Source organism: Neopsephotus bourkii, unplaced genomic scaffold (genome assembly GCF_033783945.1).
Source record: "Neopsephotus bourkii isolate Nb327-2 ecotype Australia unplaced genomic scaffold, CSIRO-AGI_Nbou_v1 NB_591, whole genome shotgun sequence".
Classification (NCBI taxonomy): domain Eukaryota; kingdom Metazoa; phylum Chordata; class Aves; order Psittaciformes; family Psittacidae; genus Neopsephotus; species Neopsephotus bourkii.
Window position 1 is genome coordinate 797,787 of NW_026901092.1, and position 20,913 is coordinate 818,699.

At 39.2% G+C, this 20,913-nt stretch overlaps 1 protein-coding gene across 3 annotated transcripts in view; it reads right to left on the reverse strand.

The window, feature by feature from the left end:
- Positions 1 to 20,913, reverse strand: part of GABBR2 (gamma-aminobutyric acid type B receptor subunit 2) — a 454,845-nt gene that overhangs the window by 206,179 nt on the left and 227,753 nt on the right. For all 3 annotated transcript variants that reach the window (XM_061351451.1, XM_061351452.1, XM_061351453.1), the window contains one exon: positions 20,595 to 20,831. In XM_061351451.1, coding sequence (XP_061207435.1) covers positions 20,595 to 20,831 — 237 coding nt within the window. The remainder of the gene's footprint in view (positions 1 to 20,594; positions 20,832 to 20,913) is intronic.

Here is a 20,913-nt window from a genome sequence, read left to right on the forward strand (position 1 = left end):
CCCCCTGCCGGAGCAGGAACGCCTAGATAATGTTACACAGGAACATGTCCAGGCGGGTTTTGAATGTCTCCAAAGAAGGAGACTCCACAACCTCCCTGGGCAGCCTGTTCCAGTGTTCCGTCACCCTCACTGAGAAGAAGTTTCTTCTCAAGTTTAAGTGGAACCTCTTGTGTTCAAATTTGTACCCATTACCACTTGTCCTATCATTGTTTGCCACTGAGAAGAGCCTGGCTCCATCCTCGTGACACTCCTCCTTTATATATTTATATACACTAATAAGGTCACCCCTCAATCTCCTCTTCTCCAAACTATAGAGACCCAGCTCCCTCAGTCTTTCCTCATAAGGGAGATGCTCCACTCCCTTAATCATCTTAGTTGCCCTGCGCTGGACTCTCTCCAGCAGGTCCCTGTCCTTTTTTAACTGAGGGGCCCAGAACTGGACACAATATTCCAGATGAGGTCTCACCAGGGCAGAGTAGAGGGGAAGGAGGACCTCTCTCGACCTACTAACCACCCCCCTTCTAATACACCCCAGGATGCCATTGGCCTTCTTGGCCACAAGGGCACAGTGTCGGCTCATGGTCACCCTGTCATCTACCAGAACCCCCAGGTCCCTCTCCCCTACACTGCTCTCTAACAGGTCGTTCCCCAGTCTATACTGGAACCTGGGGTTGTTCCTGCCCAGATGCAGGACTCTACACTTTCCCTTGTTATATTTCATCAAGTTATTCCCCGCCCAGCTCTCCAGCCTGTCCAAGTCTCGCTGGATGGCAGCACAGCCTTCTGGCGTGTCGGCCACTCCTCCCAGCTTAGTGTCATCAGCAAACTTGCAGATAGTACACTCAATTCCCTCATCTAAATCATTGATGAATATATTAAATAATACTGGTCCCAGTACCGACCCTTGAGGCACTCCACTAGATACAGGCCTCCAACTAGACTCCGCCCCATAGACTACAACTCTCTGGCTTCCCTCCTTCAGCCAGTTCACAGTCCACCTCACTACCCGATCATCCAGACCACACTTCCTCAATTTAGCCGCAAGGATGCTGTGGGAGACCGTGTCAAACGCTTTGCTGAAGTCAAGGTAGACCACATCCACCGCTCTACCATCATCCATCCACCGTGTTATTTCCTCATAAAAGGCTACGAGATTGGTCAAGCACGACTTCCCCTTGGTGAAACCATGTTGACTGCCCCTCATAACCCTCTTATCCTTGATATGCCTTAAGATGGCACCAAGGATAAGGTGTTCCATCACTTTCCCAGGAACGGAGGTGAGGCTAACCGGTCTATAGTTACCCGGGTCCTCCTTCTTGCCCTTTTTGAAGACAGGAGTGACATTTGCTTTCCTCCAGTCCTCAGGCACCTCTCCTGTTTCCCAAGACTTGGTAAAGATGATGGAGAGCGGTCTAGCAATGACCTCCGCCAGTTCCCTCAGCACCCGCGGGTGCATCCCGTCTGGACCCATGGATTTATGGATGTCCAGATTGCTCAACTGGTCTTTAACCCATTCCTCATCGACTAAGGCAGACCGCTCCGTTGACCTATCTTCATCTGAGGTCTCAGTGGTACAGGGCTCTTCAGGACTGCCTCCGGCAGAGTAGACAGAGACAAAGAAGGCATTAAGTAACTCTGCCATCTCTGTATCTTCTGTCACCAGGGCACCCATCCCGTTCATCAGCGGGCCTACATTGCCTCTGGTGTTAGTTTTATCTGCCATGTATTTGAAAAAGCTCTTTCTGCTGTCCTTGACCCCTCTCGCCAGCTTTAATTCCAAGGAGGCCTTAGTCATCCTAGCAGCTTTCCTACATCCTCTAGCAGCAGCCTTATATTCTTCCCAAGTGGCCAGCCCTTCTTTCCATGACCTGTAAACTCTTCTCTTCCACTTGAGCATACCCAGCATACCCTATTTAGCCACGCAGGTCTCCTGACCCTCTTCCTTGACTTCCTACGTGTTGGGATGCTCCGATCTTGAGCTGGGAAAAAGCAGTCCTTGAACGTCAACCAACTATCTTGGGCCCCTTTACCTTTAAGCAACCTAGCCCATGGGATTTCCCCTAGCAATTGCTTGAAGAGGCCAAAGTTTGCCCTGCTAAAGTCCAGGGTTGCGATTCTACTTGCTATTCTACTGAACCTACCACACAAGATCCTGAATTCTACCATCTTGTGGTCGCTGCAACCAAGGCAGCCCTCAACCTTCACTCCTTCAACCAGACCCTCCTTGTTAGTGAGGATGAGATTCAGCAGCGCACCTCTCCTGGTTGGCTCATCCACCATTTGCATGAGGAAGTTATCATCTATACACTGGAGGAACCTCCTGGACTGCGGCTGGGTTGCCGAGTAGTCCTTCCAGCAAACATCAGGGAAGTTAAAATCCCCCACAACGACCACGGCCTGTGACTGTGAGGCCGCTCTCAGCTGCCTGTAGAAGGCCTCGTCAACTTCCTCACCCTGATCCGGTGGCCTGTAACAGACCCCCACAACAGTATCGCCCCTGCCAGCCTGCCCCTTAATTCTCACCCACAGACTCTCGACTCGCTCATCATCTGTCCCCGGACAGAACTCAACGCGTTGTAGCTGCTCTCGCACATAAAGAGCAACCCCACCACCCCGCCTGGCTGGCCTGTCTTTCCTGAGAAGGACATAGCCCTCCATGACTACACTCCAGTCATGTGAGCTGTCCCACCACATCTCTGTAATTGCCACCAGATCATAATCTCCCGACTTAACACAGGTTTCTAGCTCCTCCTGCTTATTTCCCATGCTGCGCGCATTGGCGTACAGACATTTCAGGGAGCGAGCCGAGCACACCGATTTCACCCTAGGATTACAGGAGGCCTCCCAGTCTTCATCAGTTCCAGAGCGCTGTCCCACTGAGGCAAGCCCAACTACAACCCCATCCCTCTTTGAATCTAGTTTAAAGCTCTCCAAATGAGCCCTGCTAATTCGTGTCCCGGCATCCTTTTGCCTCTGTGCGATAAACCTTTCCCACATGCCAATGTCCAGACCGGTGCCCTATAAAACCAGCCGTTATCAAAGAATCCAAAGCCCTGCCTGCAGCACAAGCCTCGAAGCCAATCGTTTATGGACTGAATTTTCCCATTCAGTCCCACATCATCAACAGAAGATGGAAGGAGCGAAGAGAAGATCACCTGAGCCCCAGAGTCTTTCACCATCTGCCCCAAGGCCCTGTAGTCTTTCTTTATCTCCCTCAGACTGCGGGAAGCAGCTTCCCCCTCACCCGTCTGGAAGACCAGCAGCAGGTAGTAGTCTGTCGGGTGCACCAGGTTGGGGAGCGCCCTGGTGATATCCCTGATCCGGGCTCCAGGCAGACTACACACTTCCCTATGATGAGGGTCAACTCTGCATATCGGGCCCTCTGTTCCTTTCAGAATGGAATCACCTACTGCAATGACCCTTCTTTCTTTCTTCCCAGAGGCAGTCTTGGAGTGCGAAGTCGACCGCTTTTTCCTATGTGGCCTTGTAGGCGGGCCTTGCACCACATCCTCACCTACCTCTCCTTCCAGATCCAGAGCCTCAAACCTATTACAGAGGGACACCTGGGGAAGCGGGGCAGGAAGGGAGGAGGGCTGCCCACGATGCCGAACCGGAACTCGCTTCCAACCCTCATCATCTTTTTGGTCCCCTACCTCCGGGTGACAGCTACATGACAGGGGCTGTCTCAGGCCATCCCCCTCTGTCTGAGAGGGCAGGGGATCCATCCTCTTTTGGGGGGTATCTCCCTGGAGCCGTTCCAACTGGTCAGCCAGGGAGTTACTCCAGCAGTCGATCTCCCTTTCACACTCCCTGATGCTCCTCAGCATCTCAACCTCCTCCTTAAGTTCAGCCACCAAGCTAAGCAGATCTTCCACCTGCTCACACCTCACACAGGTGGAATGCTGTCCTCCCTCCCCCGGCATTAGCAGGCTCTGGCACTCCTTACATCCAGAGACCTGAACAGCCACGGTTAGGGCGGGGGTCTCTGTCTGAGTTGCTACAGCCCTCTTACTGCTAGCTCTCTTTCTGGGGACGACCATATTGGTCAGGCAACGACCTACCTGTTCTTCCCTGCACCTGGTGGGCAGCAACGTGTCGCTGCCCTCTCAAAGGCTTTTTCAAGTCAAGGGGCAGGGGAGTGGTTGCTGTTCACCGTGGGAACGCCCCCCGCCACGTCAGCTGCTCTTTCGCAAAGGGCTGCTGGAACTTCGGGAATCTGGAAGTGTTGGGAAATGTCGGGAATCGCGATGGCTCCGCGCTATCCCCTCTGATTTTCCTGATCTCGGTAGAAGGTCGCGGTCGCTGTAGTGTGCCGGCTGCGGCTCTAGCTGGCTAGCTCCAATCAGATGACTGAATTTTCCTCCAATTTTATTTTTTTTTAATCAGAAGCAGTTTCCTAAAAGAATATCTGCATGCATGGCTTGAGATGAAACATCTTGAGTTCCAAATTTGTGTAAGGAATCTATGGTAGGAAAAGCAAGTACGTTCCAAATGCACAACCTCCTACTGGAGTCTTATTTTAAATTTTTCTGTACATCAAATAGTAGAAACTTCTTTCTCCTAATTCTCTTCTCTGCAACAGATATTAGTTATAATAAAATTTTACTTTTTGTTTCTATGCATATTAATTCAAGTCAAGACTGTTCGGTTACTGCAAGCAGTCAAGCAAATTGGTGTTGCAGAATGGTGCTAATCAGGGACACATTATCATTCCACAACTTTAGCCCACTCTGCAATGACTTTAGAGTACTGTCGTAGTACACTCTTTGTGACTCTTTAGTCATTTTGGTTCTTTCCCATTACTTATCTGTTTTACCTAAATGGAGAAACAAAAACATGAGTGAAAATACTGTAGTTCAACATTTAAAATCAACTGCAGATTTCCTGGAACAAGGTATATTAAACAGAGCTAAAGTCTTTGTTAGTTACCCTTTCCCTCCTTTTCCCCCTTTTCCCATTTCACCCACAACTACTGCAGAACTTCCACAAGCATGAGATCCAGCAAAAACTGTCAAGTTTTTCTTCAAGTTTTGTCAATTCTGGCTGTTCATTTCAATGAGAACAAGTGCAAGTAGTTTTCATGCAGACACACTGCACAAAAGACCATTCATTAAAAAGAAAGATCCTTCAGATGTAAGATAATGGGTTTAAATTGGCTGCTGGGTACACATGTAACACACTCAAAAACTCTTAGAGCTGATTCTTGTGTCTGACCTTCAAAACAAAGCCATCCCAACATGCAATGAGTAAATTGTCAGAGACTATCAGAGAATATCCCTTCAGGCAAAGTTGGAACTGGTGCTTAATCCACAGCAGGCTTGACTAGAGTGCTGCCTCTGTAGGTGCATGATTCAAATATACCAGCCCAAGTCTACTGCTGCTGGGTTACTGTACTTCTACATGAAGAAACACCTTTGCGAGTGACAAGAAAGCAGTTATATACAGACTTCCAGTTCTCATTTTACTGTCCATCATAGTGGGTTTGCTGATATCACAAAAGTGAAAAGGAAACAGTAAGACAAAATGGAGGGAGAGTTGAAGAGCAGGCCTGAAAAAAGAACATGAGACACTGTCGTTTGAGATGAATCATCTTTCCTTCTTTCATGTACTGGATGGCTAATATGAAGAAGAATATGACCCCTCCTGCTGAAGCAAACAGTACCATCTGTTTCTAGAGCAGATTTTATTTTTTTCTTACTTTCACTTTTTTTAGCAGCTTGGGGACATATGGCCCCCCAAAAATGATGGTTTGCCAGTTACATTATCTTTAAACTTATACTTAACCTTTGCTCTAGAGTGAAATCAAGTCAGGTCAGGTTTTGTTTTTCAGATAGTTTGTAAAAACCAAATCCATCAACAACTTTCAAGAAGCTGTATTCATTATGTAGCTTTCCTACTTATCGTGTAGGAAGAAGCTTCCATGTTGCTCCTCTTACTTTACGATAAATCTTGATAACCTATCTTGGAGTTTGGAGAGTTTTAAAAGTGGTTTCCACTTCAATCATACTTCAAATAAAAATACCTTACAATTTCTTTCTGCTGACACAAGTAGAAATGTCAACAATAGCACTGTCAGTTTTTTGGGGAGAAATTTGACACATCCCAGTTTGGAAGAAATGTTAAATGTTTAGTATTTTTGGTGTTAAATGTCTGCAATTAGTGAGTACAGATTCATGCTAATTACTGTGCACTTGCAAAGTACTATATAGCAAATATGAGAATCACTCAAAGACTTTGCATGGCCTTTATTAACATTAGGGAGAGATAAACTGAACATACTGTCAGTAAAGGTGTCCTTGTTACCCTGTCTGCAAAGAAACTGCACAGAGGAAGGCCAGGAGGGGATGCCATCTATTCCCACTTACATCAGTACTACTCTTCTGCAGTTAATTACAAGATTAAGTTAACAAAACATGCAGGCTTCAAGAGACAGAAAAATATTCAGTGTTCACAATAAGATACAGTAGATCTAAGCAAACTAATGTGCAATCTGGAGATAACAAGGAAAAATGATGAGAAGAAGTGTGTGTGTCTGTGGAGTAAGCTTTGGAATAACACATATTGAGAAGAGCCCTATCACTTACAAACACTGCCACTGCAGAAAGATGTGAATTAATGAAGCCACATGTGAATCCAGAAAGCCACAAAGCAAAAGCAGCTTTTGCCAACATTATGCATGTCAAATATTATTTCCCCTCTCAGATCACATCATTTAAATCAATGGCCTGCTCACTGCCACATGACTTCTTAACATATGCATTTGTAGAGGAATTAAAATCAAATTAAGTACATAGGGATTAATTTGCTGGGGAGGATTAGGATATTCCCATCTATACAGAATGGTTGAAAAACAAGTGAAAAGAGATACTGCCGAAAATATCTGAAAGAGGCAATCAGCAAAAAAAGCTTTTTCATTTAGGCACTGCAAAGGTAAATAAAGAACTAATGCAGGAGAAACAGATTAGATCTACATCACAAAGAAGGCTAGGAAAGAGAAATATGTCTTTAATAAAGACTTCAAGCTTTGGTCATGACCATTCCATTGCAGGTATAGAAATAAAAACAATAGACAGTGCCATCTTGGAGTGGGAGAGAGATGGTGGGAAGGGCAAATAAAGCGTGCAAGGCTTCAATGCTGTGCAGCACAGCATCTGCAAACTGTGCACATTTGATTAATTAAAATCAGTGTTTTAAGACAAACAGATAATGTAGTCCTATACACAAATGTACACTGTGTCTCATTTTGGCTGCTAATTAACAAAGGTTAAAGAGACATGAACTTGCATTTACCTAAAAGACTGTGGTTATTACAAGCAACTTTTCTCCCCACTATAACCAAAAGACAATTGAAACAACAATAACAGAATATTGTGAACCTAAGAGAGCTTAAATATTTTGCAATGAATTAATTTTACAAAAGTGGAGAAAATAATTTTTACTTTGGCAGAGTAAGATACGCATTCCCATTTTCCCTTCCTAAAATTTCATTAAAACATAATGGAATTGCTGTGTATCAGAATTGTGTACTTATTCTCCCATCCACTGCTGAATAAGATGATACTAGGTGACTCAAAGGGCACTTAGAACAGGTCCTTTCCTGGCTACCCTTATATTGCCAGGTGCTACTGAGCATTGTAGAGAGCAGCCTAAGATGTAGCTGCTATGAAAGACACAAGAGAAAATGAGGTTGAGGTGTTATGCTGGGATTGCATCACATACAATGAGTGAATGGTTTGTACATTTTTTAAAGCATTTGCAGACCTCAGTGTGTAAAGTCAACCTAACACTGACGTTATTATTGTAATTTTATCTCTATTTGAAATTATTATTTATAACTTAAGATCATAAAATACATGCAGTCTGCAAAAGCCTAACACATTATATCTCTGCTAGCACTGTAGTTTGGGTTGCAGCACTGCCTACCATGTCGCTCAGAGAAGTGAAAAGCGTGTCACAAACTAGATATTCAGGCATGACAAGCCCTCAGGCTATATGACATGCCTTTATAGAAGAACCTAAGTCTGACATGCCTTTAATTTCACTGAGATGCACATTAAAAATTGTATAATGCTCACATTTTGTATAAGAAGTTTATTCTCTCTTGTTGATAGCATTTGGGATATTCTAAAACAGTTCCACAAAGAGGATATTAAATGTTAACTCTATATGGAAAGTGTTTCTTTTACTTGGCTAGAACCTACCCTGGAAAACAAGGAACATACTCTTTTAAGAGTTGATTCAACACAACCCTTCACCCTTTGGAACACACATGATTAATATTTAGTGTGCTCTTAAGCACTTTACTTAATCAGAGCCTAAGAGAAAGGTCAGTATAAACAGTTTGAAAGCCTCAGGGAAAATATTTTTGAGAAATAAAATATGAAATTCAGTTATTTTGTCCCCAATATTTTTAATTATCTGTATTAAGAAACAGAGAACGAATATTGCGCAGTCTTTAAGCATTTGGTTACTCATTACATGTTCCCTCAATTTACAGTGGAAAAAATACACAGTCTGAGATTTACACAGGCAATAGTTAGGATCTTCCGTGTTTATTTTTTATGGAGTTCTTTCTAATATTACACTTTTTTTGTCATTCATCATTAGTGAGCCTTTGACTAATTTCCCAATTATTCAAAATACTTATCAAAAATTCCCCAAATGTATAAGGCAGAAAATATAATTATCAGGATATATGTAAGGTGCATCATTCATTTTCCAGTGGAAATATCCCATAGATTTATTTCAATCAGAAACACAACACAGTATGCTTATGTTTAAATACATTCTATATAATAAGTTGCACAAGAAAATCAATATTCTAGGTGCTTAGCTGCATATTTACTTGCTTGAACATTTTTAACAGCTGACATTTACTCATTGATGCACCGTACAAATAAAGGAAATCTAAAATGTCCAGATCTTAAAAACCCCAAATGCCCAAATATAAAAACCAGATCTGAAAAGAAATAATTGGCAAGGTAGTTAAACATTTTCCTTCCTTTCTTCCATATGCTATTTGCAGTAACAGGCAAGGAAATTTATGGGCCAGTGACTCAGATACCACTACTTAGGTTTTAAGGGAGAGCACGCTTAATATTCATGACCCATAACGCTTACTTATCCAAGTGTTTTCTAAACCACATCTACAGGGATTTCTGCTCCCCATGCCACAGCTTTACCTGTTGCCCAGGAGCAAGTCATGCAGGATAGAACTACTTTGGACCATGTTCACTCCCCTCCCTCCCACATTGGGGGTTACCTCTAATAAGAAAAATAGCCCCTGCTGCGTCCCTTGAGGCTTAATGGCTGTGTTATAGAAAATAGACATAAAGTAAAGAAAAAGCTTAATTTGCTCTACTGCACTGTTAGGAAATACCTAACAAAGGATGTCTTCCCATAAAATTTTGCCTTACTTTCTGCAAGAGGTAAAACTGGATACTAACACATACATTAGATCTGAAACATTAGGCTGAAAACTAAGCACTGAATCTTTCCTACAATACTAAATGTAGCCCGTTGACCTCTATAAAATAAACTGCATCTTCAACATGGACACAAGCAGAAAACATTGCCTAGATACAAAGAGATCCAAAGTTCACAGAGCCACAGTCCTTGCATTCAAAAAATAGGCTAAAGGATAAATCCCATTAAAATCAGTAGCTTTAAAATCATACAGAAATTCACAAATCAATAAACAGCTTCAGAGTTACAATGGAAAGGTCCTTACAATGACTTTGTGAAACTGCTGAGATCTGCATACGGCTCACAATGGTCGTTACGTTACCCAGTATTTAATGCTGTGTTGACTCATTTTGCACTCATCCAAAGGGACCAGCAAACAATTATTCCTCAGCTGGACTAATTTATTTCTAGATGCAATTTAACTGATCTATGTGTTGTTACCTGAGGCAAATTATGTGTTTAATCCCCTATAGAGTTTTGTGGTGTCATACTTGCCTTTTTAAAATTTCCACCTTGCTTCTATATCAATGAAATTGACACAATGGGGAAGAAAATGTGTAGCCAGGACAGGTTTCCACTTAAGAAAAAAAAAAAAAGAAGGAAACAATTTTGGGTCTTAATGTCTTCAGGGTCATTCGTAACAAAAGCACCAATAACAAGATTTCTGAGATGTGACTGTGATGACAGGAAACTCAGTGTTAAGAAAGTCAAAAACTTCCAATTGGAAAATATCATTGCTTTTTTTTTTTTTTTTTTTGATATGCTCACATTCTTCTCTGGTATGTAGAAAACATGTGAATCAGTTCTCAAGTCAAGAGCCTCCAGGATACAGAAATTTACCTGTCTCACAGAATTCACATTCAGCTGAGACATGCACTTCTGACCACTGTAACTTCTTCTCCCCTTTGTAACTCCAGAACACTTTAACCAAAGTCTTTCAACTGAACATGCTGAGGTTGCAGTCCCACAGTCAGCATGCAGATGCAGCAGCCCCACCACAGTGCATTAGAAAGCAAGTGGTGGCATGCATGACTAGAAAGCCAGGTGAGGCATGACCTTCAGTTCATGAGACTGCACAAATGATTCAACAAGCTATTTCTTCCACTGCATGAAGCAGGACCCTGTCCTTCTCTGAGGGTGGCTGAGGGAAGGAGGGAAGGACAATTGTCAGGTTCTGCTGCTGTCTCTCACTTCTGAGGCAATATTCTTTACAGCCTCTAGCTGTGTTTTTAAGCTCTGTATATTTTGCAGCACTTATAATGATGGCTACTTAGACACAGCACTATTCTAATTACATGATCAGACACAACGGAACCGCTGTCTAATTCAGCAGCTAGAATGAATGAGGCAGAACTGAAATTGTACAGCAGAAGAATTGCACCAGAAGTTTTGGGGGCACAATTTACAAGGTAGAATCACAGAATACCAGGACCAGATGATCCTTGAGGAAGGGACCTCAAGGATCATCTGCTCCAACCTTTCTTGGAAAGCATGACTTAGACTAGACAGCCCAGCACCCTGTCCAGATAAACCTTAAAAATGTTCAACACCAGGGAGTCCACCACTACCCTGGGGAGATTATTGCAATGGCTGGTTGTTCACACTGTGAAAAATTTTCCTCTTGTGTTCAATCAGAATCTCCCCAGAAGTAACTTGTGCCCTTTACCCTGTCTTTCCCATGTGATTCCTTTTAAAAGAGAACTTTCCATCTTCTCTGTAGCCACACTTTAAATATTGGAACATGGTAATAAGATCTACCCTGAGCTTTCTTTTCTCAAGGCTGAAAATATTCAGAATTTACAAGATATAATCCATAACTATATTTTTCAAAGTTTTCCGACTAAACAGTTGGCTTCTATATAGCTAATTTATGCCTACTGATAGCAGATTTGGCAAAAAACCCTATGTGAATACGTCATAGATGGAAAACCACTGTAGGTCCATGGCAGCTACAAAGCTGGGACTCGGCACAAATAGAGCATGTTTTCCTAGACTGAAGGGGCTCCAGCAAGGACCTCACTGCACTTTCTGCATCCTTATCTTCCATTTTTTGTTCATGTGAAGAAATCCAAGAGGAAAGTCCATATACTGTACTGAAGTGCAAGATCTCTGCTGCGTTATGAAATCTTAGAAAAAGAATACGATCTTAATGTTGCTCTAGCAGAGTATAAATAATTCAAAAACCATCCTCATCACCAGCAACAACTGAGGTAACCTGCTATGAGAAAATACAGCAAAGAAGAGCAGAGAGTAACAAACACAGAAGTCTTAAAAGCTGACTCCAAAAATAATAGAAAACCATTTGAAAATGTACTTTGCATCTGTTTACAATAAATGCCATTATAATACTTTAATTTTTCCCGTGTTTTACTAAAATGCTTGCAGGCTCCAAGAATCCTATTTGCAACTGGAACACCTCTCCAAGGAAGAAAACTAGTTCATCATAGAAATCATGACAGCCAGAAAAGAGGAGCAGTGATGTATGAAAATATAATCCATTGAACATCAGACCTGACAACCTCAGAGCATTTCCAAGCTAAGTCAGCTAATAACACCATTTTTAACATTACAGGTGGATTCACAATCAGCAAAATGCTATACTCAAGTTAAGGAATATTTTTGTCTTGAGCTGTTATAAAGATTAACAACAGCAGACAGTATGCCCAAATGTCAGAAGTACTGCAATGTGAGTAGAGAATTAAAATAATTTTTAAAGTTTTTTTTTTTTTTGCTGGCCAGAAAGCAAAAATGTCATAGTGCAAAATATTCTCTAAGGGAAAATTTTGTTCTTAGGTACACACAAAAATTCCCATGAGGCTGAACTCTAATTCTTGTATCATCAATGTGGGTCACTTTCACTGAAGACAAAAAAAAAAGACTCATTTTAAAAGCTTCTTAAAATTGCCCACTGGTGGGGTAACCTAGTTACCATGCAACTATTCAGCAATGGAGAGAAATAGTCCAAATAACCTAAATCAACAAATCTTTGGAAGCGTGGTATCAAAATTATCATAAAAATGCATTTCTTTTTTTTCTCTTCGTAAAGTTCCAGATCAGTGATGCAAAGGATAAAAATAAGCATAGCTGATTTTATACCTCATAATTTATTTATAATTTCCTAAATTAATCTGGTTTAGGATTTTGGCATATTGAGAAATATATTTATCATTTACGTGTTTTAATCACTCTCTAAACTCCCAACACTTAACATAAAGCAAAACAGATGTTTAGAACATTTTAGAGCTGTATGATAACAGCGCTTCAAACAATAGTAGAAAAGATATTCTTAAGATTTTCATAAACTTGTTTATAAATAATCGTCCTATTTCTTCAACTTTCATAATATAATTCTTAAGCTCTCTGAGATTTCTCCTTTTTTAAAATTCCCAAATATCTGATATCCAGTTAAGAATTTGTTGTGTCATGAGAATATATATAAAGAGCACAACTGATCACTAAAATATTCAGCATTTCTTTGATTTACATGATCTGCATTAGAAGTTTCAGTCTTTTATAGGCATCACTATATGTTACTTTTAAAATTGCTATAATTCACCACATTATTTCAATCGCTCAAAGTTATTTGACATCTGAGTCATGTAATTCCGCATAGTACACTATCTAAAGTCACTCTCCAAACATGTTTGAACAAGTTCTTGTGTCTAATCATTCATTAATAATTTAAAGCACTACAACTGATCAGCACTCTTAAAATATACTTGTTAATTCTAGAAAGCATTTCAGAAGTTTCTTCTAAATTTTCTGTGAGCAAAAATGATTTTAGAATAACATTTTGAGTTATATCCATATATATCCGTTTATTAAAGCTCTCTGCTAGGTAAAGACCTCCTCCTGCTCATGATGAACAGAGGTTTGCCACTGACTGAAACAGGAACAGGATCAAATCAGTTAAATCTTACTATACTTTGCCTGTATAGTGAAATAATAATAAAGTGCAATGCCTACTAAAATAAGGCAGAACAATAATGCTAAAATTTTGCATCTTTATGGCATTTACTGTCCCAGCAGAGTCTTGGTATAAAGCTAGTAAATAATAACTTCCTTATCCATCTGAAATCTCAGTGAGAGTTTTAGGTACACAGAACGGAATTACCAGAGCTGGAACGACCCCAAGGCAGCAGGGCTAACATCTGTTCCCTTGGAAAATAAAACAAGAATTGTAATACCCTCTAGCACTCAGAAATTCCGTTTTATACCATTCCTAAAATATGTCATCTCTAAAATCATAGTGGTTTTTAACTCTAGAGTCATGACTGAAAGGCATTCACTTTTCTAACCTAACTCAGGTACTTCTACAGTGTTGTCTTCTAGGAAGGAAGGGAGCTAAATCAGAATCAGGTCTCAGAAAGTCTGTAGACTGAAGCTGATGCAGGGTAACTAACCTTGCTGCTCTGACCACTGTGCATATCGAGAGAATATGCTGCAGCTGAAGTCTGTACTATGGTGAACTTCATCCTCAAGGCAGCTGAGGGCTTGGAACATGAAAGAAGTCTGCTTGCTGTTTCAAATGGAGGTGTAGCAGATAGAAGCAGTAGCATATGTGAATTTGCCATGGTTTTTTTTCCTCTCTTAGTGACACCAGATGCAGGAATTAACTATACCACTGAAAAATACTGTTACTCTGGATTGTCCATAATTCATAGATTTTTCCCTATATGTCATTGCATCTGCACTCACCTGGAAGCTGTGCCTGTACTTGTTTGAATCACACACCACACAACAATGAAAGAGCCTAGCTGGCTCTTCAGGACCACCATGCTCCATCTAGTAAACATTCACATGGCCCATCTGGGCCCATGGCCCAGTAAAAACATGACCTATGCATATATATCTGTATCTGGACACATTTCTATGGAATGAATATTATCTGTTAGCGATCTGCTCTTCAACAAGGATAAAATCTGTTTCAAGAAAAGCACAGGCAGGTGGAGATGTCATTAAACTCTACATGCTATTAAACAAATTACAAGAACAGGAGGCACTGGAGACTGGAAGTTCAGAACTGCTCAGTGATGCAGATTATATGAAAGCCTTTCAGGAAATCTTTTCCTTTCCCATTATATTCTCCTAAATACACATTTTCCTGCAGTATTCCTTTCCAGACTCATTGCTTTTAAAAAACAGGTGTGTGGGGTGTAAAGACGTAGCTATGGATTTAATTCCTCTCCAAGGGCATGCCCATCCAGAACCCAGAACCTGCAGACCCTTCATCTTGCCCTGTCTGCACTCAAGATTTTTCTCTCTTGTAGAAGGAGCAGGCTTCCCCTACAGGCAAAAATACTTGGAAGGGGCTTGGACTAATTTTAACAGAATTATTAAAGCAGACAGCTACAAAACCAATCACACTTCAGAAAAAAACAAGGGTGGTGGAACTACTGAAATGTGCTTTGCTTCTTCAGAACCTTGAAGAACTAAGCTGTGAAACCTGCACCACCACTTAGGCAATGCAATCGCCTTCACTACAGCTTTGTTTCTTTATTATTTGCAGGGATAGCAACAAAGCAGCTTCTAGGGTGTATTATGTAGTATGTTAAACACTGTCTAGGAACAGACAACATTAAATATAGAGCAGAGAAAGCTAAGAGATGTTAGCCAGATCTGGGAAATATTTCACTAGATTTTCTGTAAATCAATGTTGTTCATTTGTTTTCATCAAATATTGACCTATTAGAATGACAGATGCAGTAATAAGTGTCCTACAACTCCAGACTAAATCCTTTTTCATTTGCCACCTACTATATCTATTAAATCATCAACCGCTGATTAGCTGGAGGGCTAATCTTGAAATGTCACAGTTAATCTCAGTTCTCACTTTTAAAAGTTCGGATTTCCCTCTGCATGCAGTTTTACATTGTTGGCAGATGAAAACATTTGCACTGAATTTTCCTAATGAGCAAACACTGTTTATGACCCTGTGTAAACTTGCTGATGGCTTACTTTATCAGCTATTTTGAGGAGTCTCCTAAATGAACTGGCCATATAGAGAGCAAATTATTTCACCAACCCTCTCTAAAGCTTTTAGTTGCTGATCTGAGTGGATAATGTACTGCAAATCAGGAGGGAGTAAGGAAGTGGGAGATCCATCACATTTATATCCACTGACAGAAGCTGAGATTCAAGGTTCAGAAAAAGCAAAAAGAGATGCAGGAGGTCTTGCACACAGCTAGACCCAAAGTATTTTTCTTTCTTGTTGTAAATATGAAACCCTGTAAAAGGAAGCAAGTTCTGAAAAATCAAAAGGAAACACAGAGCGTCAAGCTCAGAGTAGTTGGGGTCAGGTGTGGAAAAAAAAGATTTGCCAACAGGCACATGGGATTGCAAGCACATGCATATGTCTGCATACATACGTACATATATATAGTTTCCTGACTATGGATTTTGCTGCTTACTGAACTTCCTCATATCACCTGATTATGGATAATGCAAATGCTCAAAATTAAGACCAAGTCAAATTTGATGGAATATTTAAAAGCATTTCTCAGGAAAAGGTATCTCTATAGTATTAGGTATTTCACTGCACAGTAAACCTGCACATCTTCCCCTTCATGTACTTTAACGTATGGAAAATAATTTTAAAGCACTATTCTATATTAATAAGAAGATACTTGATTTAAAATTTCTGCCTTCCCCCCAATACTTTTACTATCAATCAGAAACAAAAAATAAGAAAGTTTAACTCCATATATATATATATATATATAGGGAGTTAATTTAGAGCTGTAAATTGAAAATTAACTGCACTGATCAATGCCACTACAGAAATGTTTGCTAGACCCCCATATTAATAATAAATTGACTCTGCTAAAGTCCCAGACAATTCCATCTGATTCTCTGCCAAAGACCAATGTATTCCTGAATTTACCAGTCTTAGGTTTTGTTGTTTTTCCAGGATGGATGACATTAAATAAATATTTTCTCCCTGTTCCTATTCTGATGATAATTCATCCTATATTCTGAGATTCCTGTACAGCACAGTGACTACTGAAGCCTAGGAAGGAGAGGAAAGCAGCTAAAGTCAATATTTAGAAATAATCAGCATCAAAATATGAAATCAACTACATATCAATAAACTTTTTTCCAGTTATGAAACATGACTGAATCCACTCAAATGCAGGATGCCAGGGACACACTTGAAAGCTATCTCATGGCTGTGGCTTCAAATGTGTAGCAGGTACTGTGATGAAATTTTATCCTACAGTGCTTGAACCTCTGGCTGACAGAAAAGGAAAGACAACACTGTTTAATTTTCTATCTCCTCCACTGTACTTTTTAATTTTTTTTCCACAACACACAAATAACAGAAGGCCATAAGAATGAGAAATAAATTAACAATTCTAAAGCCTGATTTATAATCACAGATAAGAGCAATAAACTCAAGTATGATACCCTACTGCAACAACTGCAAGACTTCAGGCATAAACCAGGGATAATGGTAACATTCATGATATTTCATCAGTGACAAAGGTGAAGTGATTAGAAAATTAGAGGAAAACTTTTTTAAAAATCATTTCATGCTCTGCATAAAAAAATAAATTGAAAATTATGCCCAACACTCGTATCTTTCCTACCACATGGCTACCCCATGGAAACAATACAAACTTTTACCATATACAAACAAATGCGTCATTTAATATCTTTCCAGTTGTAATCAATATTTTTTGCTAACAAATATAAATATTGTTGTAGTTGTAAGGTACTATGTAACCATCCATAGTCTTTACAAAGAGTGAAAAAATAGAAAAAAAAAGCTGAACCAAAATCTTTCTGTTCTCTAGATGTGTTTTGATTTAATATGCGCTAAGTATGACTCAGTATCCTGAGAAGACAGCATTAATTCTTCACTAATTATAAAGTCTACAAAATTGTTCTATGGTAATATTACACAAAATAACCTTTTTGTTTTAATAAAAAAGAAATTTAATTTTTTTTTCACGTATCTGATGGACATGCTACAGGTAGCATGTTACAAACTGCTGTAAAATTTAAATGCAGATATATAGACATCTCATATATATATTGTTTCCAGTCACTTTATCACTCTCTACTGATTCAAAGTAGTAACACTCCAACAGACACCTTAAGAGATTCTCCAACTCTAAATTATCTCCAGTGGCTCTACCAACTACAGAAGGGGACTCCTCAGACACCTAGACTGTCAAAATAAACTGTGTGAGCACTTCTTATCTTTCATTTTATGACACAGGTTATCAGAATGAATGTGTACTACTTGAGAAGAGGGATATATTTAGCAAGGAAATAGGAATCTGGCAGTTTATAAACCACTAGAGTGGCAGGATTGCATTCAGTTTACAAAACTGGCTTTATCTGGATTAAGAGAAGTGGAAAAAATTGTTCAGAATCCTTGAAGAATCTGGGTTTTCTTTTTGTTTGTTTCAATAACTTTCCCATTAAATAGTAAGAGCTCTTATAAGCAAGGAATTAGAAAAAATGAAAACCATGGAAGCCAAATCAAAAGAGCTCTTGTCCTGAAAACTAGTAATTGCAGATGCATCTTTCTAATCATACTATACCTTACACAATTTGAAAGCAGTCAATATTCTGGAATCTGACTGCAAAATCAGGACAGTGATTAACAAAACTCTAGGAACATCCCTGCAGATCTTTTGTTGCTTCACACTGAATTTTTGATCTCAAACTCCCTTCTTAAAACAGTATACATTTTACCTTTCAAGAAGTGTAGCAGATAATTATATTGTTTTCTGATAAAATACCAATTATATGTTTCCTTGCTCTATATTCAAAATATATGAGAAAATTATATGATAATCAGTTTGACTGTAAGTCAGATAAGCATGAAGGAAAAATAACAGATGAAACCATTTTGCTAAGAATAAAAAATATAGGAAATTAGCATAACCTTCAGGAATGTTTAAGGAATAGCTATAATTTTCTTTCCAGTAGATTTCTCACAGTAACATTATAGTAAGTAACACCTATGTACTGAGTTTCTGATGTACAAAACTGGATTAGTCCTTTCAAGTCTTCTTTTTAATAACCTAAACTGTTTTCTAAGTGGTGTGTCCTAGGAAAAAAATAAAGTTAGAATAAAGAATAGAAAATTGAAAGAATGACATTCTGTGTAATCAGGAACTGGCACATTTCACTCCCAGCAAGTCTTCTCAAAATTGTTTTAAAAATTCCACAAAATCCACTAAATAGAATTTTTTTTTTTTTTTTGTGGCTTGCTATAAATAATTGCAAAGAAAATCAAAACTGAGTAAAGGGATTTATGATTTACCACATGACTGTGTTTCTGATACTATATTCACAGAAAGCATAATGAAAGATTCCTCTTAGCAGATTCTAAATATTTAGATTCTAACCTACGGATTCTTGTCTACCTTCTCCTCTTTCCTAATAATTAACAACATAGTTTATTATATCATTAGAAGAGTTTTTGAATATTGCTAAGATTTAGTTCTTCCTTTTATTTCTTCTTTTTTCCAGAAATTCCTTTTGTCTTTGGCATAGATACCCTAGAATAAAGGAAAGCTCTTTTCCTGTTAAAAATATTTTTAAAAAATAAATTTTGCACTAAAATCCTTTTTCTGGGAAAAGAAAAATAAATAAAATGAGATTTGGTACTCCAAGACTTAAAACTTATGTTCCAGTGGAAGTTTTAAATTAGGTCACAAATGACACCAATCTATTAGACTGAAGAATAAAAGGTTTAAAAATATTTCTGGTAAGAAACAATCTGTTCCTTCAATGTTCTGAATACTTCAATACAAAATATTTAGTATCTCCCTGTTAAGAAGTCTTCTTCACACTATCTGGAACTTTGGGTATTGTTTGTTCTAATTATAGCATAAGAAAATGCAGGTGCTACAGATTTTCTTCTTTTCATACCTTTCTGATTAAAATGCATTCTGTGAATGTATTGTAGGAACAAGAAGCATGAACATTGCAAATACCAGATACGGGCTGTGCATTGTCACGATGATTGGTGACAACGTTAAAGAGAAACATTTTACAAAATGCCTCAGACAAACACTAAATGCAGTGAATAATTGTGCAGTAATTTCTTTTTAAAACATTATAACTGAGGGAATAAAGTAAATAAACACGGCTGAGTGCGTTGGTGAAACATTGATTCATTCCTTCCCTAAAGGGGTGCAGTTCATATATGAGGTTTTGCTTGATCTCTGAAATTAATATATAAGAACCTTAGCTTTTGGACGGTTTTTTGAGTTTTTTTTTTTTTTTTTTTAATGGTGGAGCAGTGAAGGACAATTAAGCAGTGCAAATGAAACCTATAAAATTTAATATAAGTGGCTGTCAAGACTAAATAGCAGGAAAAAAGGCTAAGGGGAAAGAAAAAAAAAGGAAGTAAATAGCAGTGTATAATTTCAGCCTTATAACTGTTATAGTTTTATCAGTCCTGCTATGGATGTAGTGGGATACCAGACTCTTTTACTGAAATCTTCAGTCAAATTCAGTGTAAAAAGGAAACAAAACACATACTCTACAGGTAACTAGATTCTAGTACTGTCTTGCCATGTGTTTTTTTTTTTTTTACTTGCAAATCCTAAATTAGTTTCAATTGCATTATGAAACAAAACATAGATTTCTTCAGCAATTAAGAAAGACATCAAAAACTTGAGCCTGCACTCATTGTTGATGTCTACAGGTAGGCATTTCCTCCTTGAACCAATTTGTAATATGTATGACAACCTTAGTTCTGCTACTTCAACATCTGTTTTGAGGGTAATTGATAGGAGATTTTCTAACTGATTTTCAGGTCACATTCCAGCTACTCCTCAACTACTATAAAAAAAATCACTTAAAAGGTCACTGCCACTTGCAGTACCTCGGGTTCCCTTGAGATCACTCTGAGTTGTTAATTCAGACGACATTCATGCTTAAAAATCTGATAACTGGCATCAGAAGACAGGTAATGAGCAAAAGCCTCAAGGCACTAACATTAATTTCCAAGGTAAGGTAGAACTATGGAAGCTCTGAAGATACAAGAAACACACAACAGTGTTTCTTTAAAAAAAAAAATAATTAAAATTTAATACTTGTTTCAGATTCTGACATAAATTCACAAGCCTCCTGCACCCCACAGGTATCTGTTCAGGACTTACCGTTACCCCGAAGAAGTTGGTTTCATTCATAGCATCCAGAAAAATTTTTCCAAGTTTGTGATTTGTGTAGTTAAAATCTTCAATTTTTTGGTGCTTATTGGTGTTATTCAGATACTTCATTGCCCGCTGCAGAGTCTTGGCAATCACCCATATTCCATCATAGGCATACCCATGGAATTTGCTGGATTGACCATCACCACGCTTAGCATTGTATTCCTTTTCATATTGCTGTGGAGTCTGCAGAGGAGAAAAACTTCAGTTTTACTTCAATATTCAACATTTTACAGAGTTGCATCTAAACATACACCTCAAACTGCAC